General features: G+C 36.7%; 1 protein-coding gene across 4 annotated transcripts in view; it reads right to left on the minus strand.

Moving 5' to 3' along the window:
* LOC131031948 (uncharacterized) overlaps positions 1–24767 on the minus strand; it is a 297244-nt gene that overhangs the window by 242097 nt on the left and 30380 nt on the right. For 3 of the 4 annotated variants that reach the window (XR_009103347.2, XM_057962817.2, XM_057962839.2), the window contains exons 5-6: positions 20090–20292; positions 19850–19905 (exon numbers count right to left, since the gene is read on the minus strand). Coding sequence is in view for 3 of the 4 variants with exons in the window: in XM_057962817.2 (XP_057818800.2) it covers positions 19850–19905; positions 20090–20292 (259 nt within the window). In the remaining variant the exon portion in view is untranslated. The remainder of the gene's footprint in view (positions 1–19849; positions 19906–20089; positions 20293–24767) is intronic. The other variant, XM_057962824.2, reaches the window with a different exon arrangement.

Consider the following 24767-nt stretch of genomic DNA (forward strand, 5'->3'; position numbering starts at 1 on the left):
CAATGATACCGATTCATTATCGGGTATGTTTATAAGCAATGTTACCATTAACAATGATACCAATTCATTATCAGGTATGTTTATAGCATCAATTCGTTATGGATCGGTTGATGGTTGTAAGAGTCACGACCAAGTGACATCTTGGTCAGACATGTCTAAAAGACATGTCCGATCAAGGTGCCACTTGATCGTGGCCATCTTACTATTTATACTTCATTCAAATTAAAGGAGATGACATTGAAATCGATACATGTTCATCCTCCTTACCTGCAGTAAAAGACAGATAACAATATTAGTGTCATAGTCATAATATAAAATAAAAAAGATACCATCCTGCATATAACTTGTCCATTAAATTGGAAATTACAATACTTTTACAGTCCAGGACTGTAAAGCTGCAATCTATGACTACCTCCAGGTTGGTTACTTCATTTGGCATCTATATGATTGAACTCCTAAGTATTAATTGGTGATGGTGGCATGTCTATTGCCAACTAGACTTGTAATGGTGCAGCATGATCTTTTCTTAATTCCTTGCTCTTACTCAAATCCATGAGACCATGAACAGGCTCTCCCACACTTCAAACTATTGTTGGGTCTCAGGCTTCCATTGTGAGACTCGTGAACCAATTAATTTGTGAATTGAGGTATGTGGCTTATTTAATTTATACATGTAGCTTCATCATGTCCCCTTCGTAATTGAGTCAGCGACAATCTAATTTAAGGCCCAATTACTGTTCTATTTGGGTGCTCCAATAAAGTACTTTTTTAATTATAAAGTTAACTTTAATTTTGGGAGGGAACACTAATTTAATTATGGGCGCAAAACTGTAATGCCTATAAACGCAAATCTAATGCCCTCATTTTGTATTCAAATTATTATTTTCAAACTGTGTTTTCTATCGAAGCTTTCAAGGACAGAAACCCTCAGGAGTGTGTTCTAGAGGCTGAAACCCCTCTGGAATTTGTTGTGCAATTGAGAACAGAAACCCTCAATCTTATAGACTGTTGGATGAAATCTTTATATAACATTGTGATGCAAATTATTGTCATTTGAAGTGCCTTCATCTGCTACACCAAATTGGATTGAATTCATATTTTTTATCTACTGAATTCCTGGTGAGAATCTCTGTGTTAATGTCAGTTATCAAATGTTTATGTGGGTGAATTAGTTCTGATCTGAGCAATGCACAAAATCAATATTAACTGTCAATGTCATCAAATGTGCCTAATTTCATTTTGTGCCTGGTTTAAATCATTATGATGCTGCACTGGTTGTCTTTGTCCATTGTCTCATCCTTGCGGCAGGAACTAATATCGTTGGTTTCAATTTAATTCTGTTTGAGGCATCGTCGTTTACCATTGGTCATAATTTTGTATGAGTCACAAACTGCCGCTACTCATTACATTGTTTAAAGTTTGCATATTGGCAATTTAGGGTTGTTTGAAGTCATTTTGATATTTTCATGCTTTCTTTACAGCCACCATGTTCGGATGCTGTTTCCTTAAAGGGAAAATTTAATATAAGGCTAAATAAAAAATAATACAATTGATCACTGCTGATCGCTACATTCATTAGTTCTGTAATGAGATGCTATTGATTCACATTTTGTGTGGTATTGCTAGAAATCCCTGAGTAAAATAAATAGTTTACATGGAGTTTGAAATCTACCTTTATTCTGCTTTAGATAATTAGTATTCAATTCATAAATCTGATTTTAACTTTCTGCTGTAATTTATATTCAAAAACCAAAAAAAAATACAAAAATATAAAATTCAAGAGTACACAAAATTTATATTCTGTCCTCCAGTTAAATTAGTTTACTTTCTTCTCATTTTATGTTAGCTGCTCAATAAAGTGCTGATTTTTCTATTTCATAGTTTAGCATAGGTATCAAATCAATCATCAAGCCCACAAAAAATTATAAAAACTAAAACTACCCAACAAGGATCATTACAGAATTCCCGGTACATGTTTCTTCAAATTTAGAGCATGTGCTTACTCTTTGAGCTTTCTTCCTTACATTGTGTTATTTTTCCCCTCTTTCCTCATCATTTTTGAAAGGCTTGATGCATCTCCTATTTTGACCTCTACCTAGAGATATCCATTATTTCTCATTCAATTATATCATATTTATAGAAAACTTAAATGGCTGCACTAAGACCTGTCAGAAACCAATACAAGATCATAAGAAAGGATAAGCTCTATTATCAAATGTTGGCTAACAAACAAATGGGGATGACCAGATGACCTTATCACAACCTATGGGAGTCATTAGTTCGATTTTCTGAGTCCTATGCCCTTCTCATTTTAATGTGTTATCTTGATCTGAAATTGTAGCATATTCACTTCCTTCCCTTGTAGTAGGGGTGAGAGCATGGTGGACTGTAGTCCCCAATGTCCCTAATTCCTCACTCTTAAGATGTTCTTGTCTACAATTCGCTATCCCATTTGACCATGTGATTTTACTTAATCTCTCCATATCCTGTCAGCCTTTTTCCACTTCCAACCATAAATCCTATAATATCCACTACATCACAATTTCCTATGATGCTTGATATAACATTCAATCTTTCATCATCCTTTCCCACCTTATGTATGTTGACGTGGCTAAAATCATATTGCTACAACTCTATCCAGCCAACGCAGAATAGAATGTTCTCGCTGAGTATCCTATCCTCTCTTGTGTAAAGAATCCCTAATGTTGTTTTAGTTGATCAAAGGGGACAACCTCAAAGTTCCAAATGTCAAGTCATGGCTGCGGGATAACTCAACGGTTGATGTGTTTTGCTAGGAGCACAAGGGGCCTTACGTTTGCAACAAGTTGGTCTGCATCTAAGATGCTGCATTTCTCAAACTGGGAAATAAAAGCAAAGGAAAAGGGTTTAGGAGACCTAAAATCAACAAGACTAGTGTGCGAGTAGACGGGTTCGACATAACCAATCCCTGCTTGGCCAGAATAACTCACCACCTCGCAATAACGGTGCAATCTTCAAGGGAGACTTAGAAAATTTTCAGACTGCAAGTGCATGCCTAAACACCCAATTTTGGCGTAGCTCAAACGAACACCAGCAATTGAACTAAGCATGATTTTAAAGGCTCAAGCTAACCATACAAAAGGATACACAATTAGCATATCCCCAATGGTATGAACCCAAATCCATCAAATACCTGCATACCAGAAAGATCTATCTAAACCTGCTAAAGGAAACCATGCAAACAAAAGAAAACCAAGATAACAAACACCATACTTCAATGTTCATATATTGATTTTGACTGTCATTACAACAATTTCTGCAACAATTCTACTCTATTCCTAATTACTAAATTCTAACCTTCTAACAATCTAACTAGAATCTAACTTTCTACAAAAACTCTAACCCTTTACAATGAGAAGCATCCTCCCTTTTATAGGTTTTACAGATTGAACCAGAGGCCCAAGATCGACTACATCCAGCAGTCCTGATTAGCCTTCTAGAAACTTAACAGCTTTAACCCATGCCCAATTAATCCTCAGTTATCCCCCCAACCACTTTCTCAACTGCCGACCACTATTTGACATCAATTTGGGTCAATATGGTAGTTGGAAATAACTATCTTGTGTTCCTTTGTTTTAAAATATCTTGAAAAGGTCCCACAGGCAGTCATGTACAATAAAGCATTTCAAATTTTAAACTGATTTTTTGGAATTACTTCCAGCCTGTGTATTTCTGAGCTTGTACATTTTGAATGTTCTTTCATCTTTGGTCTTCAGGATAGACTTCAACTTTGTGGTCCGTGGTGGCGCTCCCCATGCTTGGTTTTGATCCTTTGCAACACGCTCTTCATTGGCAGCACTTTTCGCTTTAATCGCGATCTGGTCCTCAATTTGCGTTTCAAGCTTTCTCCTGGCTCTTTCAGCGATGTCGTCGACCTGCAAACAATTAATTTCAAACTGGATTAATTATTTTGAAAAATTAAATAAATTAATTTAACAAATATTAAATTTTTTAAACATCCCCTATGAAATTAGGGTTTTAACGCCAAGACTTAAAAGGCGCGAGCTTTGACGTCTCCTTTCAACATGTGCTAACAAGTTTGGACCCTTTTTGACGTTTTGAGAGTTTTAAATTTAAAATACCCCCCTTTTAACCATTTTCAACTGTTAGACCCCTTTTGCGCGAACTTAGGTTCTTTTTGAAGCTTTTCCTTTTTGGCTCGTTGGTTCAATTTGAGTGAACCTTGGTCTTCTACTTCATTTTCGGCCTATGAAGTGACTTTGTGATTTTTAGTCTTGCTTTGGGCTCAAGAAACCTAATCGCGCAAATCTTACTCTTGAATGATTTTTCGGCCTACGAGTTTATTTGGGCGAATTAGACTCTATCATTCTCGGTCATATGAAGCCTTTGGCAAACTTAATGTCTTTTGGTTTTTCAATGAGGTAACTTTGCGAACTTGGTTTCATTTTCGACTAATAGGGGCTTTTGCACGAATTTAGACTCTTACTCCATTTTCGGCCTAAATGATGGTTTTGCGCGAATTGAGCTTTTGAGCCAAAAAGGGAAAGTGCCTTTGAATGAAATTAGGGCATTTTCTCTCTTTTGAGCGAATTTATTGCTTTAAAATTTAAACACATTCTTAGAAAATTCAAACCTTTTGATACAGATGAGCAATTTTGTGTTTTTGCAAACTTTGGCATTTCTCTTGCAAATTGCGCAACTTCTGCATTTTGAGTTGAAAGGTGAGCTTTTTAACCTACAAACTTGCAAAAAGAACCAAAATCCGGGCTTTAAGGCAAGAACACATGATTTTGGTTTTTCGGCCTATATGGTCATTTTGCGCGAATTTTAGATGGTCTCTAATTTCGGCTCGATGAGGCCTTATGAAAATTTTGGCTCATATGATGATATCACGCGATTTGAATCTATTGATCATTTTCGGCTCTTTAAGCCGATTTGTAAGCTTTTGAACTTCGTTCTTTTTCGGCCATTTTGAGGCATAATAGCACGATTTGGACCTTTTGTGCCTACGCGATTCCTATTTCCTCATTTCATCTTAGTGATTTTCAGGCCTACTGGTTGCCTTGCGCGAAGTTTTGGGTTTAGTTTATTTTGCAACTTCGGGTATTTTGGACAAAATGCAAACTTCGCCTTCCTTCACCCTTCATCGCAACCTGATTAAGGGACGCAATTTAGCTCCTAAAGCCGAATTTCATCCCTATTCGCAAGAGTTTTCAAATGCCTTACCCTCTCTTTAGTAATTTCAGGATTTTGAGAGACATTGTGCGAATATGGACTTTTCAATCTCGGCATTTGAAGCTTGATTGTGCGAATTTGCTTGATTTTGACTCAGGCTCTTTAAGCTGATTCTCTCACTCTTCACGGACAAGCAGATTGCAACAAAAAACCTTGGGGTTCCCTGTGAAGCAGGGCGATGTGTGCTTAACGCACAAAGATGTCCACATTACATTCCCTCACTAGTATGACAATCAATAACAATTTAGTGTCCTATATCATTTGGGAAGCATCCTTGACTCATTTTAAACCCCACCCCCATGGATTTTGTATTATGAATCATTGGTACAATAATGATTGTAACACTAAATTCTCCATCTTCCCTTCCCACCGGATGTCCAGTTATTATTCCCTCCCTACTAGGACAATAGATAACATTTTCTTATCCCAAATTTATTGGGAGAGAAACCTTGCCTCATTCCACTACAAGAGCTATCATTTTAAACCTAATCCACATGGCTTTTGTGTTACGGATCATTAGTAGAATAAAGATTGTAAACCCCTGCATGAGAGGCTATCTTTTTCTTCAACCCATGGCCCTACTTCAATACCCACCAGGCCTAGACAGTATCCTTGTAATGTCCCTTTTCTAAAGTAGGATATAAAATTAAAATATAAATAAATAATTATAATATAATATAATTACTAGTTAAGTTAACTAAGTTTAATGAAAAGTCAAGAGGCATGCTATGAAGGGTCAGAGGAGCTAGTAGATTGGTTAAATAGTATGGTGAAATTCTTTGAGTGGAAGTATAAGACAAAGGAAACGAAGGTTAAATTTGCATGCACCAAGTTGAAGGGTCATGCAATGATCTGGTGGGATCATTTATAAAAGGAACGAACTAGGAAAGGAAAAGATAAGATCAAGACCTAGAACAAGATGGAGAAGAAGTTGAAAGAAAAATTCTTGCCCATAGATTATGCACAAACCCTTTTTTGTAGGTTTCAAAATTTAAAACAGAATTTATCTACTATACAAGATTATACAGATGAGTTTTACAAGTTGTCCATTTGTGTGGAGCATAAAGAAAATGATAAGCAAATGGCTGCTAGGTATGTAAACGGCCTTAAATTTTCTATTCAAGATGAACTGTGCATGCATCAAGTTAGCAGTATGGAAGAGGCTTACTAGTTGACTCTGAAGGTAGAGAAAAAACAAAGCAAGCAGTATTTTCAAAGGAATAGAGGAGGAAAAAGAGGTATTGAATATCCATTGCAGGGTGATTTAAATTACAATCAAGGAGAACCATCTAAGGGAGGAGAAAAATTAGATGATACCCAACATGAAATGCACACTCAACAACGAGGGAGAGGGTTTCAAAGGGGTAGAGGTTATAATGGTGGTACAGGATAGGAAAATCCACATAAGTCTTTTGTTTGCTTTAATTGTGGAGAAAGCCACAAAGCATTTGAATGTTCAAATTATAGCATGCAAGAAAGAACTCAAGGAGGATCACCCAGGTTGAACCTAGCTCAAGCTAAGAATGTAGAAGAAGGAATTAGATCTCAAGTTTCACTAGATGTAGGAGAAAACCTCATGATGAGAAGAACCATGGTAGTTCCAAAGAGGGAGAAAGTACAAACTAAAAGTTTTGATGACTCATGTCTTCGAACCAATATCTTTCAAACTAGATGCACTTTGGGAGGAAAATTATGTTAAGTAATTGTTGATGGAGGTAGTTGTGAGAATATGGTTTCTAGGGAAATGGTACATAAATTAAACTTGCAGTGTAATATCCCCTATTTATAGGTTGTCAATTCCCAAAGCAAAAGATACATTACTACCTAGTATATTACATTAATTAGGAGTAGATAATTAAAGTTGTCCATAATTCAACTTAATATTGTCATTACTCCAATCCTAATTCCCAATCCCTTCTCTTTCTTAATCCCAGAAGACGTCATTGGCTTGTCTAGGGCGCTATGACACCACCTCCCTAATTCAGCCATACGTGAAGAACATTAGTCCTTTCATCCTTAGGATTCTTTCATCTTGGAGTGGATTTACTCTGCGTCTCCCTAAGAGTACTTGTCTCCCTTGGGAAATAGAATTAGAATTGATTAAGTACTTAGACTGCGAATATACTTGTCTTTCAATTATTATGAATATATATGAAATTAAATATGACTGTCATACATATTGCAGTCTATAATAATATTATTAATATTACTTCTAGATTCTGCATAGGAACATCATTAGGCTTCATATATTAAGCATACATATTAAGCACATCCCATGCATACCACCAAGAACAAAGATGTTACTGCCTGTAACTTAGTAACAGTTCTGATCTGATCGATGGTGTTCTCTTGGATGCTTTTGAATCCTTTCCTTTATATCTCTCCATGTGAGGGAGGCCACACCTCTTCATCACGTATGGCCTTTGGCAAGAGACACACCCTTTCACCATTAGCACCCTTTGAAAGAGTGCAACTTTTTAATATTTTGGATTCAAACCAACATCTTTCGAACTAGATGCACTTGACAATGTCAAGTAATTGTTGATGGAGGTAGTTGTGAGAATATGGTTTCTTGAGAAATGGTAGATAAATTAAACTTGCAATGTGAAAACATCGTCATCCCTATCATATTGCATGGTTCAAAAAAGGAAATGAAGTCACTGTTTATAAGAGATGCCTAATTAAATTTTCCATAGGAAAGATCTATAAGGATGAAGTATGGTGTGTTAATGCATGATAGCCTCGGTAAGATAAATGATTGAATGAGAGATAAATGAAGTCTCTCATTCAATCATCTATCCTATCGATAGACTATGATGAAGACTTCAAGCTATCGTTCCTTCATTTGATGATTATTCTTAGATTTATATACATTCAATCCTACTTGCAAATTCTGATCAATATTGGTTTCTTAATCAATACTTAAACTACCGATAATTATCGGTTATAAATATCATAGCACAGAATACCGATTGGTATCGGTTCATATTGAATCGTATGAATACCGATTGTTATCGGGTTTAGTTTATAACTATATACACCGATTGTGAACACCGATTGTTATCAGTTGACTTGCTTATAGTATACACACCGATTAGTATCGGGTGACTTACTTATGGTATACACGCCGATTAGTATCGGGTGACTTGTTAAATACACCGATCAATAAATACAATGATAATTGAAAGGTGCGATCAAGTAATATCTTGATCGGTCATGTCTAATAGACATGACTGGTCAAGGTATTGCTTGATCTCCCTTGCATACATATATATATCAATCGGCATTTGTGAGAAGGATATTGAAATCGATATATGCTCTTCCTCTATCTGCATCATACCAGATAATAATCAGATCCATTATTTAAGAAATAACATATACATCAAAGAAGATAACTAATCTTGAATATAACTTGCATTTTGGAAATTGAAAATCGAATAACATTTACATGGTGTGATGTCATTCCCATGGATGCATGTCATATATTGTTGGGAGGCCATGGCAATATGATAGGAAAATTATTCATGATTGTGAGAAAAGCACATACACCTTTTGGAAGAATGTATCTAAAGTAGTTTTGTTGCCTCTTAAGGATGACGGAAAAGGTGACACTATGTTGTCTAAAACACAACTTGTCCAAGAAATGAAGGTAACAGGTTTTTGTTATGCCTTGATGATGCAAAGAGAAGAAGGTGAAGGAATACTAGAAGCAGTTCCTTTCAAGGATGTTCGAGATTTGAAATATCACAGTGCAGCTAGAAATGAAGATGAGGATGTTGCAATAGCAATGAAAGAGAATGAGGTAAAATTTAAGTTTTCCAATTTCCTTTAAGATGAAATGCATGTGGAAGAAGAGCCAAAAGTAAAAATAGTGGACAAGAAGGCAGTTTACATTCTGCAAGGTCGATATAATAGATATTTGGTACAATGGGAAGGATTATCACTAGCAGATAGCACCTACATTACAGAGTGGGAGTTGAAGAAGTTGGATCTAGGCGAGTGGCAATAGTTTCAAGACAACTTGTAGGAGAAGCATTCTTTTCAACTAGAGGAGAATGATGCAGGGGCTTCAAAAAGAGGATTTTCTGTTTTTTCCTAGATTTTAGAAAGTTGATATTTCAGTTATTTTAGATTTTAGAATATTGATTTTTTAGTTATTTTTGAACTCATGTTTGTTATTAGTTTAGAAAGTTGGCAATTTGTGTCGAAGTTATAATTTTTACATATTTAGAAGTTTCTCATTATTTTCTGGATAAGTTTGGAAATTACCAAAAAAATGGCAAGTTCTGAAAGTTGTCAAAAACTGCCAAAAAGGGTAATTTTGGATTACAATAGATTGTTATTTCTTTGGGTTGTGGAAACAGTTTTAGAGAAGAATAGTGAAGGAAAAAATTGATCCATTCTAGTGTATCTTTGTGTTTTCATTAATGGTTTCATTTATGTTCTAAATTGGCTACATCGCCCTTCCAAGCGCTTCCAAATGAATCATCGCTCACTGCTACCCAGCCCCAAATAATCTTTGCAGCATGGCTCTCTGCCTTCCAATAGACATTGGTGTGTGCTTGCTCTTTCCTCCACATAAGGTCCAAAATTAAACTATAACAAAATCCTAAAACTCCAAGGACTTCGTGCTCCACATATCTTCAAACTAATGATTTCCACAACATGTGCCCACAAAGCATATTGAATTTGTCACAAATATTGCTCCCAAGAGCACCACATAAACCCTCGTGAAGAAAAGACTAACTCAATATCAGACCCAACCATAGAATTACATCAGAAACACATTCCTTTTTCCCTCCTTCCTCCTAAGCCCCTTCACGCCCCTGCCCCTGCCCCCCTCTCTATTTTGTGATGTGTGTGTATGTGTCTATCTATGTGTCTGTGTTTGTCTATGTCTGTGTGCCTATTGATGTGTCATGTGTCTATGTGTAATGTCCCCACTTTGAAATAGAATTTAATAATAAATAATAATAATAAAATTAAAATATAAAAGAATTAAATTTAAAAATTAAATTAAAATATAATTAAAAATATTAAAATTTAATTAAGTTAATGAATGGACAAAAGATACGAAATGAAAAGTTGTGAGTCCCTCAAACATGAGATATAAAGAGGAGAGTAGCCTTCCAGCAGTTGGAACTTCTGAAAGAGATTCAATATCCCTAGCAGATTACAGCATAAAAAGGAAGTATCTTTCTATAGGACAGGTACAGCGACCCCAAGAAGGATCGGTCCCATTTGTCACAGCAGAACTATACTTATTCCAGAATTACTACTAACAGTTATTGAGACTGGTAAATTAGATATCACTGTCATTTATTGCATTACATGTCTACATGTTATTTCTGCATATGTGAGAATGCATGAATTTATGATAAAATATGAAACATGATAAGTGACTGAAAACCACCTTGTAGGAAGGGGCCTGGGGTGTAAGCAAAAAAGGATGTACTAGGCTGGTAAGAAGCTGTTCTAAAGTGGATCAAGAGGGTCCCTAGAACCAGAGGGCACTTACCTAGAGGGCCAAGTATTCCACTTATGACCCCTGCCCAATCCCACAAGGTGGCAAGCGTATTTAGGAAGATGAGATGTCTATGAGGAATGCTGATACAAACCACCAAGGGAGAGGGCTGTGGTAGACAATCCTCTTAGGCTTGGTATAGAAAAGTGCTTCAGGCGGACCCTTCATGTACCTTCTCTTAACTTCAATATGCTTACATGTTTATGAATATGAGAAATTATCTAAATATTAAATATATCTAAGCGTATATCTGCATATGTTGTTTCAATTATGATTGCAGGTTTCAGACCTTGGACTGCACCATTTAAAGATATTTATTTGGTAAGATGTCATCCTGACATTAATTGGTTGCAAATGTGATCTTAGGGTGAATTCGATGGCAATATAGTAAGGGGACATTACACAGTGTCTGTGTCTGTATGTGTCTATATGTAAGTTTATAGGACAACCTTGCATTTCAAACAACATTTGTCAAGAATGATGTCTTGTCCTTAAATGTGAGGCTTATGTGTCTGTGTCTGTATGCATATTTATGTGTCTTGTGTCTGTGTGTCTGTGTGCCTATTTATGTGTCTTGTGTCTGTGTCTCCGAGTCTATGCGTCTGTGTCTGTGTGTGTCTATTACATAAGTTTATAGGACAACCTTGCATTTCAAACATATGTCAAGCATTATGTCTGCTCCCTAAATGTACTGCCTTCCAGATCAGAATACGAACTTTCTTTCCAAGATCTGTATGTCTGCTTACATGTGTTTAGTGTGTGTGTGTCTGTCTGTGTCTGTGTCTTTGTGTGTGTTTGTCTATGTCTATGTTTCTGTGCCTTTCTGTATATTATGTTTCTGTGCCAGATCTTTCTCAACATGTGCCACCTTCCCCAACCTAAGTCATGTAGGTGATAGTGTCAAGGAATGTATGCTTCCTATCCTAGGTTAGAAAGAAGTTGAAACCAAGAGTAGGAAATTCAAGTAAATCCCCTGAATCCTGGTTAAACAAAAAAATTGTGGAGCAGGGTTTGGACGCTATTGCACACTGATTATGATTCTGCATTGTAATGACTTACAGGTGTAACTTACTCTACGGATTGATACATTCTTTGGAAAAGATTATCTTTAAAAAATTATCAACACGTGCTATATGGCTGCTGGATTTTCTGGATATCTTAAAGGTTTGTATAGCAGGTACATCTAGAGAAAGGAAGGGGATTTTTGAATCTAGCTTAGTGGATAATTTGGCTTGTATGTCTGTCATTGAAAGCCATGACTATGGATAGTCAGAAAACAATAGGAAGGACAGAAAAAAAAAAATCTAAAACTAGTGAAGAGTGCTGGTAAAGGAATCAAGAAATCCTTTTGTATGAAAAGCTGCCCTCAATTGGATATTAGGAGTTGCATGGAACAGCTTCAATGAAGTGAATATGTATTGACACCAATAGGGTTGGTTACAAGCAGAGAAATACCTGTTTGAAAACCTAAATTGGAGAAGCAAAAAGATGGTACCATGCATGCTGCTTTAGTTTCAAATAAATCAACATGCAAACATGGCCCTACCAGAATGCACAAGAGAAGAGTACATATCTTTCGTGTATAAGGTTTAATAGAGAATGAATAAAGTTCCAAAGAGACATATTGAGAATCACAAAGATCCAAACAAAAATGAGAAACTACCATGGTCCCATATCATGCTGATAAAGAATAATTTATAACAGTGAACAGTAATACCTAAGTAAACCAGAAAGAAATTTCTGGAAAGGCAGAAAGTGTGAGGTGTCAATAAAAAATCTGCCAGGATAAGAAAATTAACTCATTTAGAGAGGGCTTCCTTTATTTTATAATAACCAAATGTGCATAGAAATGGGTTGACTTAGCTGTTTTTTGGTGAATCAAAAAACTTTGGCTATAATCTTCTATTTCCGAAGCATGCAAAGGTTACACGAAAAGCATTCAATACAAAGAGCCACAAAATTGACAATATTAAGGATAATGACTTACCGTTTGATGGTATGAACTAATCACGATTTAAAGGCTCAGGCTAACCATACACAAGGATACACAATCAACATATCCTCAATGGTATGAGTCTGAATCCATCAAATACTTGCAAACCAAAAAGATCTATCTAAATTGTTGAAGAAAACCATGCAAACAGACTAAAACCAAGATGATAAACACCAAATCAATGTCCATTATATTGATTCTAGCTTCCTATTACAATAATTTCTGCAGCATTTCTATGCTACTACTATAATTTAACCTTCTACAAAACTCTAACCTATTCTAACTGAAATCTAACAATCTAACTGCCTAAAAATATAACCCTTTACAAAAGAAAGGCCTTTGCCTTTTCTAGATTTTACAATTCAAACCGGTGGCCAGGATTGACTGCATCCAAGGGACCTGATCTGTGTCCCCTTACTTTGAATTCATTAGACGGGGCCCACAGGCAGCTCTCTTTTTACAATAAACAATTTCAGTTCTTTAAACTGAATTTCAGGAATTAAACCCAGTTGTGCATCCTTCTGAGAATGCACATTTTGAGTGTTCCTGCTTGTTCTTTGTCTTCGGTCTTGAGGGTGGATTTCGTCTTGAGGTTTGGTGATGGCACGCTTCCCCATGCTTTGTCGCTTCGACCTTGCGCCTTGCAGCACGTTCCTCATTCTTGCTTCCTAGCGTCGCTCGCGATCGCGTCTCCAATTTGCACTTCAGGTTGCCATCAATCTGCGAACAATGAATTCCACTTTTAATAATCATTTTGAAAGATTAAATAAATTAATTTAACAATAATATTATTTTTAAACGATGTAGGGACCGGGTTTGTGAGCCTTTGTCTAATGTTTCGGGCTTAGAGGCCGATTTTAGCCTTTTTAATTTCGGCCTAAAAGAAACTTTTGAGAATTTTGACTCACTATTCGCGATTTTTACATGGTCTCCATTTCGGCTTACAAGCAACTTTTGTGAGCTTATATGCTTTCGACACAAAAGGCAATTTTGTGAGTTCGAATTGATGACTTTGAAAATCGGCCTCTAAGCGCTTTTTGCACGATTTTCACCTTCATTGTTTTGAATTTCGATCTTGCCGACTGATTTGCCCCTTATTGTCTCTCATTTTGGGTTAAGAAGCCGATTTTGGTGAACTTTCTATCATTTTGACCCTTTAGGCCAATTTTAGAGAAACAACCTTGCAATTTGGGTCATTAGGCCGATTTTCGAGATTTATGACTTTGCATTATGGCCATTTAAGCCGATTTTGGTAAATGGAGCTCTCATTTTGGCCATTTAGGCCGATTTTGGCTTGGAAAGGGACTTGACTTGGATTTTCGGCCTAGGAGAAACGTCCTTATATCTCGCAATTTGGCCTTTTAGGTCAAATTTATAGACTTAATTTTAAATAATTTACTCCCAAGTTTTCTTGCTCTGCCAATATTCGCGATTTTACCTTAAGGCTCCTTATTCATCTTCCCTTTGCGAATAGAATCGCGATCGACTCTCAGGTTATGGAATCTCCAGGACTTAGGTCTCAAACCTAGCTCAATCACAAGTAGGATCATCCCCCTAACGCTCCAACCTCATCAATGTTGCATCTTCTCTCTGCGAATCTACCAAAATTTTGCTACTAGGGACTGTTAGGGTTTCAAGCAGATCCGAAGCAAATATGAACTAACAATTATATGCAGATTTAAATACAAAAGATAAAGGAATAAAATAGAACACAGATAACACAGAGATTTAACGTGGTTCACCCAGAATGGGTTACGTCCACCATACACAGCCGTCCAATCTTTCTTATTATCCAACAAAAATAGTACATCAACATTACAATGCCTTAAGCATCCCAGCCGCTTATAACATGCATTTTTAGGGCAACAAACAAAGTCGGCCTTTTTAGGGTTTTATTACAATGTCGGTTTTCATCAACAAAAAAACGGCAAGGATACGTGCTGAGTGTACAGTACTTTGCGGATCAGTCGCCACATATCAACAATCTCCCACTTGGAGACTGATCAGGCTCCACACCGAACAATCTCCCACTTGGAGACTGAAACTACACGACACCACTATACATGCAACATCCGCTGGAAAAAAAAACACTAAGACTCGACTGGTATACATTCCACAATTATCAATCAAGAAGACCAACAGAAACTGATGAAGAAATCAGCTTCTCCTGTGGAACTGCCTTCGTGAACATATCGGCAGGACTCTCGCTTGTGTGAATCTTCTCAAGCCGTAACTGACCCTCCTCCAAAACAGTCCGGATTAAGTGGTACCTGAGCTGAATGTGCTTTGTCCTTGAATGAAAAGCAGAGTTCTTCGCAAGATGAATGGCACTCTGGCTATCAGTATACAATAGGCGATCCTCCTGTGTCCGACCCAATTCCTCCAGAAAACATTGTAACCAAATCATCTCCTTGCTGGCTTCTATAGTAGCAACATACTCAGCTTCAGTGGTTGAAAGTGCAAAAACCTTTTGCAGCCTAGAAATCCAACTGACTGCAGTTCCCCCTATAGTAAAAACATACCCTGTAGTGCTCCTTAGTGAATCAATATCACCTGCCAGATCAAAGTCAACAAATCCACTCAGAGCAGCATTAGATCCTTTGAAACATAATGCCTTCGTAGTGGTTCCTTTCAAATACCGAAAGATCCATTTCACAGCATTCCAATGTTCCATACCCGAATTACTCATAAACCTGCTCACAACTCCCACTGCATGTGCAATATCTGGCCTTGTGCATACCATTGCATACATCAGACTGCCAACAGCTGATGAATACGGGATGTTAGACATTTTATTTACCTCTTCCTGTGCCTTTGGGCACATCTCCTTAGTCAATTTGAAATGACTAGCCAAAAGTGTACTAACTGCTTTTGCATCCTGCATGTTAAATCTTTTCAACACCTTCTTTATATACTCACTTTGGGACAAATTCAAGGTTCTATTTTTTCTGTCTCATGTAATCCTCATACCCAGAATTTGCTTAGATGCACCCAAATCCTTCATAGCAAATGACTTGGCTAATTTATGTTTAAGATCATTTATGTGTTCCATGTTAGACCCAGCAACAAGCATGTCATCAACATAAAGCAACAGGATAATATAACTGCCATTATCCAATCTCTTAAAATATACACAATGATCAGAATGACATCTATGATAACCGTGTTCAGCCATGAAGCTATCAAATTTTAAATACCATTGTCGGGGTGCTTGCTTTAGGCCATACAAACTTTTCTTCAACCTGCACACCAAGTTCTCCTTACCTTTGACCTCATATCCCTGTGGTTGCAACATGTAAATTTCCTCCTCCAAATTTCCACGGAAAAAAGTTGTTTTCACATCTAATTGTTCAAGATGTAAATCATCTGCAGCCACAAGACTAAGTACAGTTCTAATTGAAGTCATTTTTACAACTGGAGAAAATATTTCATCATAATCTATACCCTTTTTCTGTGCAAAACCTTTTACCACAAGTCTAGCCTTATATCTTTTCTGACCTCCTTCCTCCTCCTTTAGCCGATAAACCCATTTGTTAGGCAAGGCTTTTTTTTCTGCAGGTAAAGGGACTAAGTCCCAAGTCTTATTTTTCATCAAGGAGTCCATCTCCTCTTTCATGCCTAGCTCCCACTGTTGTTTGGCATCCACTTGCATTGCTTCTTCATATTCTTCTGGTTCACCAGAATCAGTTAATAATATAGAATACAAAGACGAAGAAAATCTTTCAGGGGGTCTACTTGACCTCGTAGAACGTCTAACACTTGCAGGAGTTTGTGGGACATTCTATTGTTGCTGAGCATCCAGTACCTATGGCATTTCATTTTCAAGAATCTCATCCAACACCACATATTCTTGTTTTTCCTGTTCATGCTTCTTTTCTTGCATTTGTTTTTTATACATAACCTTCTCATTGAATATAACATCTCTATTTCTAGTTATTTTCTTATTTTCAAAATCCCATAACCGATAGCCATATTCATCTATCCCATATCCAATGAAGGTACATTTATAAGATTTAGCATCAAGCTTGGTTCTATTTTCTTTATCAACATGGACAAAAGCTTCACAACCAAAGGTTTTCAAAAAAGAATAATTTACCTTTTTACCAATCCATGCCTCCTCTGGAATACCACCATCCAAAGGGGTTGAAGGTCCTCTATTTATCAAATAGACAGCAGCATATACAGCATCTACCCAAAAATGTAAGGGCAATCCAGCATGCAATCTCATGCTCCTCACGCGTTCCATGATAGTCCTATTCATTCTCTCTGACACACCATTTTCCTGTGGAGTTCCTGGAACTGTCTTCTACTTTCGAATCCCATTTAAGGAGCAGTAATCTTCAAATGCTTTGCTGCAATACTCACCTCCATTATCCGATCTGAGACACTTCAACTTATTTCCTGTCTCATTCTCAACCAAAGCTTTCCATTTCTTAAAAGTTTCAAAAACATCTGATTTTTGTTTCAGGATATATACCCATGTTTTTCTGGTTGAGTCATCAATAAAAATAACATAATAACAAGAGCCACCAAGAGATGATACCTGAGCCGATCCCCATACATCTAAATGCACAAGCTCTGACTTCTCACTCTTGTTCTCTTTCCCAAACTTGAGAAATCTGACTCTTTTCTGTTTGCCATAAACACAGCTTTCACAGAACTCTAAATCAATCTTCTTTAGTCCTGGCAATAGATTTTTGGAGTGAAGGATTTTCATCCCTTTTTCACTCATGTGCCCAAGCCTATGGTGCCACATTATCGAATCTGTTCTTGCAACATCTATTGTTGTTGTCCCTGCAATAACTTTATCTGTAGCAGCTAAGGTAGAGTAAGTGTTACCAGTACACAGATATAATGTGCCTACCTTCGCACCTTTAGCTACTACTAATGATCCTTTAGTGACCTTCCAGATACTGTCTGAGAAGGTAACTATGCAACCTTCACTACCTAGTTGCCCTGCAGAAATTAAATTTCTTCTTAAGTTAGGAACATGTCTTACCTCCTACAAAAACCAGTCATTACCATTCTGCAACTTGATCTTTATCTTTCCTTTTCCAACAATTTGACAGGGCTCGTCATCACCCAAATATACCTGTCCAAAATCACTTTGAACATAATCTAGAAAATATTTTCTATGGGGTGTAGCATGAAATGAAGCCCCAGAATCTATTACCCAGGAATCATTAACATTATCCAAACATAAGATTAAAGCATCTTGTAAAGTATTACTTGCAATATTAGCTTCCTTACTGTCGTTTTCATTTTTATCTCCTTCTTTGTTTTTCCGAGACCAACAGTCTTTCTTTAGATGACCAGGCTTTCCGCAGTACCAGCAATCTTTTTTTCCTCTAGATTGAGAGCGTCATTTCTTTGACTTCCCTCGTGACTTCTCATTCCAAGGGCCTTTTCCTCTTTCCTTTGATCTTCCTCTATTCTCCACATTCAAAACACTACTTGATGATGTTGGAGTCTCACCTGTGCTTTTCCTCCGCATTTCCTCGCTTAGGATAACACCAACAATATCATCAAATACCAAAGTATTTTTTCCGGAGACAGAGTTACTTACAGCCATAACCAAGCTATTCCAGCTTTCTGGCAAAGAACATAAAATCAAGAGAGCCCTAACCTCTTCTGCAAAAGTAATTTTTATCGAAGACAATTGACTGGTAATTGTATTAAATTCATTTAAGTGCTCTGCTACAGATCCTCCCTCACTCATTTTCAAATTAAACAAACGCTTCATAAGAAATACCTTATTCGAAGCCAAGGGTTTCTCATACAACTTAGCCAATGTCGCCATCAAATCTACAGCCATTTTTGCTTCTGTTATATTGAAAGCTACAAACGGTGCAAGGCACAATAGAATGGATCCCAGTGCCTTTCTATCTAAAATGTCCCATTCTTCATCTGACATTGTGGTCGCTTTCTTTGCTTTTCCTTCTAATGGCCGCCACAAATCCTTTTGATACAGGTAATCCTCCATCTGCATTTTCCATAACTGATAATTCTAACCGTTAAACTTTTTGACCTTGAATTTGGAATCCTCCATTGCTCCCACTCAAATCTAAAAGTCCTGCCAATTTACAGAAAACCTCGCTCTGATACCAATTGTTAGGGTTTCAAGCAGATCTGAAGCAAATATGAATTAACAATTATATGCAGATTTAAATACAAAAGATAAAGGAATAAAATAGGACATAGATAACACAGAGATTTAACGTGGTTCACCCAGAATGGGTTACGTCCACCATACACAGCCGTCCAATCTTTCTTATTATCCAGCAAAAATAGTACATCAACATTACAATGCCTTAAGCATCCCAGCCGCTTATAACATGCATTTTTAGGGCAACAAACAAAGTTGGCCTTTTTAGGGTTTTATTACAATGTCGGTTTTCATCAACAAAAAAAGGCAAAGAATATGTGCTGAGTGTACAGTACTTTGCTGATCAATTGCCACATATCAACAATCTCCCACTTGGAGACTAATCAGGCTCCACACCGAACCTCATCAATGTTGCATCTTCTCTCTGCGAATCTACCAAAATTTTGCTACTAGGGACCTCAGCGAGGACACGACCAACAAAATCAAAATGGTGGTCCCTGTCAAAAGGACGGGGATGTGGTGTGTATAACGCACAACAGAAAGGAAAGCTCAAGTCAATCTTTAACCGAACTTTATACTATTCTGGCTTATGATATCAGGCAAGAAAAAGTGACTGGCAACTAAATGACTAGATTTATTATAGCTAGTTTAATAGAGAGTTTCAATGGTCAGTATAAATAATAAGATAAATAAAAGAAAATCTCAGATGTACTCCCATCCAGGCTAATAGTGAATTAAGCTTCTATTGATCTAACAAAGACTAAATGTACAAATGTGATAACTGAAAGGCATCTATGTAAAGCGTATTGCAAATTTATCTTATACAATTCATCTCTATTCTAGTGATCTGTTTTTTATGACTGCTACTTCTTGTCCCTCAAGAACCATGTCTTGCATATTCACTGCAGTTATTTATATTCTAAGGAAAATGCAACTGATCATCACGATATTATAATGCAGATTATTAAACTTAGAGGGGCAAATCATTTACTTCTCTTCTGCATTCCAGAGTCTCCCCTGAACAGATTGGCAAGCTTCCTTAATTCTCTGCAAAAGGATCATCAGAAATCAAATACTTTTACCCTTCATAAATGTAAGAAGTAAATTTCATCCTATGTAGTGATTTAAAAACATTATCAAACAAAAATCCAATAAATTGGATTAAATAAATGAAAACATTTTTACAACTAGTTATGTTTAGCCACAATGGAGAGCAAATTTCAGAACAAACCTCATTATAAATACTTCGAGCAGCAATCCGATCCTGATCTATAAAATACAGTTGCACAGCAACAGTATTCTTCTGTGCCTGTGGACTTCCACCAATATGACCACCTGAATTTGCAAACAATTTGCAAGGGCTTGATTTGCTTGAACCATAGTGTTGTGACAACTGAAAGTTTACAGGATTTCTTTGCTCGGAAATGTTTTTTCCTGTTTACGACAACAATATAATAACTTTTTTCCAGGAGCATCTCCACAAACAAAACCACTCCTCTAAGATGCCTAATGTGATAAATAGTAGATGCATAAGAACATTACAAAAATACAGCAAAAGAATACAAAGTTGCTTATCAATTCACATGACCTTGTGCCTGCCTATTTTTAAAATATGAATATTATGATTTATCGATAATTTAAATTTAAACATGAATTTCAGTTTACTCTAAACACAAAACTTGAAACATCTTCTCTGACATGTAACTCCTAGGCTTGATTCAAGTACATTCTATAATCCGAAACTCAATTCCATTCCATCTGATTTCTTGCAGTTGGACATTACATGTACAATGCAAAATCACAACACAAAATTGTAACAGTTAACACTATAGTTACCAGGGAACTATTGAAATTTTGCCTAGTAATGGATCATAATTGTGCAAATCAATACTGAGACCTCCACTTCGTTAAAAATCTAGTGAGTTGAAATCAAGATGCTTGTAGACATTATGCATCAATAGAGGATTTAGTTTGCTAAATATTTGTTATTATTGGGGTTTTATTTAAAGCTTGCAAAAGGATTTGCTTAAGTTTGTGAAAGGGAAGAAATACTATATGGATATACTCTAAATCTAAGTTACCGGGTTCGCCCCTGGGTCCGGGTTCGACCGGGTCCGTGGTACGGGTCCGGGTTCGACCGGGTCCGTGGTATGGGTCCGGTTCGACCTGGGTTCGACCAGGGTTTGAAAAACCCAGGGTGGGTTCGACCCTGGTCGAACCAAGTCGAACCCGGGGTCGAACCCAGTCAAACCCGAGCGGCTGGGCGGCCCATAAAGTTAAAAAACAAAGCAAATTTTAAATTTTTTTCAGTTCCGCCTTTTAAAAAGTGAAAATTATAACCTAAAAAACACTTCTAAAACACTTTATTGACACATTTCACCTCATTTGTGTTGCAAACAAATTTTTTATGAGAGCAGGTTGAAGAAAGGTTGAACAAAATTTGGCTTCCAAGATCAAAGAGGAGGAGTTGAAGACTGATTTTAGAAGCTTCAACAAGTGTTGCAGCATCATTTCCATACATTTTCAAGCTTCCATTGGCTGCAAGAGGTAGGTTTTTAAACATTTTTTTCCAACTATTTTTGTTTCACAAATTGTCAAACATGAAACTTGAATTTTTTTTCATTATTTAGTTTTTGTTTTTGAATATGTTTATTTTATTTCTTGCCATAGGAACTAGAATGGCATCTACATCTTCCTCCATTGGCAATGAACAAATAATTGCAAAACAAAGAAATGATCCAAATTCTCCCTTATGGAAATATGTGGACATTATAAAACAACTTCCGGGAGGTGGGGGATTCCGTTGGAAATGCCATGGATGTGATATTGAACGTAATAGTTCATATTATCGAGTGGTAGGCCATTTGTGTGGAATAAAAGGAAGAGGCATCAAAAAATGCCCTGGAAAAAATGGTAAACCTATACCAGATGAGATAGTGATGAAATATATTAGGGAGCATGAGGCGGCAGAAGAGAGGGAAGCCCGTAGATTGAACCAAACCGCATCAAAGAAAACAAGGGGAATGCAAGGCCCTTCTAATCCCAGTATTGTAGTAGAAGACCACCCCTTCTTTGCCACAAATGAACCTCAAAGTGAACCACCCTTGACACGTAAAAGAACAAAGGGGCCTTTAGAAACCGCATTCCAAAATGAGAGTAGAGACAATGCTGATCAAGATATAGTAAGGTGCATTTATGCAAATGGGTTGTCATTCAATGTTGTTCGCTCCCCATATTGGAAGCAAATGATAAAAAGTGTTAATGAGGCACCAAGAGGGTATAAGGGCCCCAGTTATGAGAAGGTACGTGGAACATTATTGGAAAAAGAGGTGAAGAGGGTTGAAGATGCATTGAAACCCATAAGGGATTCATGGGTTGAGACAGGTGTAACAATTGTTTCAGATGGGTGGAAAGATGCTAAAAACCGTCCCTTGATCAATGTCATAGCGGTGTCCCCTAAAGGGGCAATGTTTTTGAGAGCTGTGGATTGTGAGGGCCAAATAAAAGATGGCCAATTTATTGCAGAAATTCTCATCTCTGCCATTGAGTCTGTGGGACCTCGCAATGTTGTCCAAGTCATAACGGACAATGCAAAAAATTGTAGAGCTGCTGGTTTGTTGGTTGAGCAACGCTATGATCACATCTTTTGGACACTTTGTGCGGTACATTCACTCAATCTTATGCTACAAAGGATTGGGCAAAAAATAAAATGGATCAAAGATGTGTATGCAAAGGCTGAGGACATCCAGATGTTCATCACAAACCACCACATGTCTCAAGGGATTTTTAGAACCTATTCGAATTTGGAGCTATTGAAGGTAAGTGAAATAGTAATTTAATTTTACATTTTCTGATTTTTTTGAATTTTCAATGTTAATAATATCATTGTGTAAGCTATATTGTGTATTTTTCTTTAAAGTTTGGCTTTATTTTTTAATCATTTGGCATTAATTTGTGTTATAGGTTGCTGAGACCTGTTTTGCATCAAACACAATCGTCTTAAGACGACTTGTGAAAGTTAGAGTGGCACTATGCAATATGGTGATCAGCACCAATTGGACTGTATGGAAGCAAAGTAGCACTGAGAGGGCAGAAAAAATTAGGGATAGAATATTGAATGAGAAATGGTGGGATCTTGTTACATATCTCCTAAGTATCACTGAGCCCATCATGAGCATGATTCGCTATACAGACATGGATAGGCCTTGCATAGGTGAGATTTATGATGACATTGATTCAATGCTTGAAAAAATAAAGGTCACTATAAATGAAAAAGAGAATGATCCTCAGGAGAAATTCTTCAAAGAACTGGAAGTAATTATTGTAGAGAGGTGGAATAAGATGACCACTCCTTTGCACCTTCTTGCCTATGCCTTGACACCTAAGTACTATAGCAATCAGTTTCTTGATAAACCGGGAAGGATTCCACCATGGAGAGATCTAGAAGTATCTGATGGGTATAAGGCAGCATTTCTTAGACTATATCCCAATGATGATTTGCGAGATGTTGTTACAAATGAGTTCATAGAATTCGCAAATGGGAATGGTCTAAGTGTTGATGCACTTCGTCATAGATCCAAGAAAGATGCTCATAGCTGGTGGTACTTCCATGGCACATGCTTCCAACACCTACAACCCCTCGCTATAAAAGTTTTATCACAAGTAAGTTTAATTAATTAAAATTTTAAATTTACAAGTTTTAGTTTATTTATAGTTTACTTTGTCTTCATAGGTTGCTAGTAATTTTATTTATATTAATGTATAACTTTAATTGTTTACTTTGTCTTCATAGGTTGCTAGTTCATCTGCTTCAGAAAGAAATTGGAGCACATACTCTTTCATCCACTCAGTAAAGCGCAATAGGCTGCTATCAAAAAGAGCGGAGAATTTAGTATATGTGCATTCCAACCTACGTCTTCTTTCACACAAACAACATGACTACACACAAGGGGAAACAAAGATGTGGGATATAGAGCCAGAGCATACTGATTTGGATGCTCCTGCTTCTCAGCTTCTTGCATTGACACTTGATGACTCGGAAATTGAGCCAACTTATAGTGCAAGTGCAAGTGGCATTGGCTCATGTAATGTCAATGTCAATGAGGAGGAGGAGGATGAAGAATTAGACGATCCATTTGATGATTAAACTTTAAGTTTATATTGTTGAAAGTTGAAACAATGATACTTGAATATTTTGTCATTTTGATATTAAACTTGATGTATATGATGCTATTATCAATTATGGTATGATCATGATGCTATGATTACAAGTTTATGTTTGTTTTGTTGTTCATATGATGCTATGTGACATGCATATTTTAATTCATGCTTATAGGCTTCACAAATATCAAAATATATATATATATATAAAAAAAATTTATATGTTTTTGTACTAACAAACCCAAACGAACCCAAACCCCTTTTCAAAATTTTGCCGTACCGGCGTACTGGGTTCTTCGAACCCGAACCCGAACCGGCAACTTAGCTCTAAATGAATGGAGAGCTCGTTTGGTCAAGAATCAATCTAGCATGCTCTTAATTATGCTAGCAATGGAAATTTGAAACCTAAAGCCTGATTGGAGAAATAATTTTTTATCCCTTGTAAAAAACAATTCTTTACAGAGTTGCCAAGCTTAATTCTTGATTAGTTATTTATTGCCAAGATCATGTAAGAAATCTTGGGAAAAATTATTCTTGGTTGATAGAAAGATTGCCAATATTGCACAACAATTATGTATCTAATTATATATCTTACTTTGCCCAACAATCGATTTTACAAAAATTGTCAACGTTTACTCAACCCTATCCACTTTTACAAACATTTTATTCTTTGTATTATGACTCATGTATGGAGCTGATCATTTATGGTGTTTAGATCTACTAGCAATGTACATAATTAATGAATTTTC

The sequence above is a fragment of the Cryptomeria japonica genome, chromosome 6 (genome assembly GCF_030272615.1).
Source record: "Cryptomeria japonica chromosome 6, Sugi_1.0, whole genome shotgun sequence".
Taxonomy (NCBI): domain Eukaryota; kingdom Viridiplantae; phylum Streptophyta; class Pinopsida; order Cupressales; family Cupressaceae; genus Cryptomeria; species Cryptomeria japonica.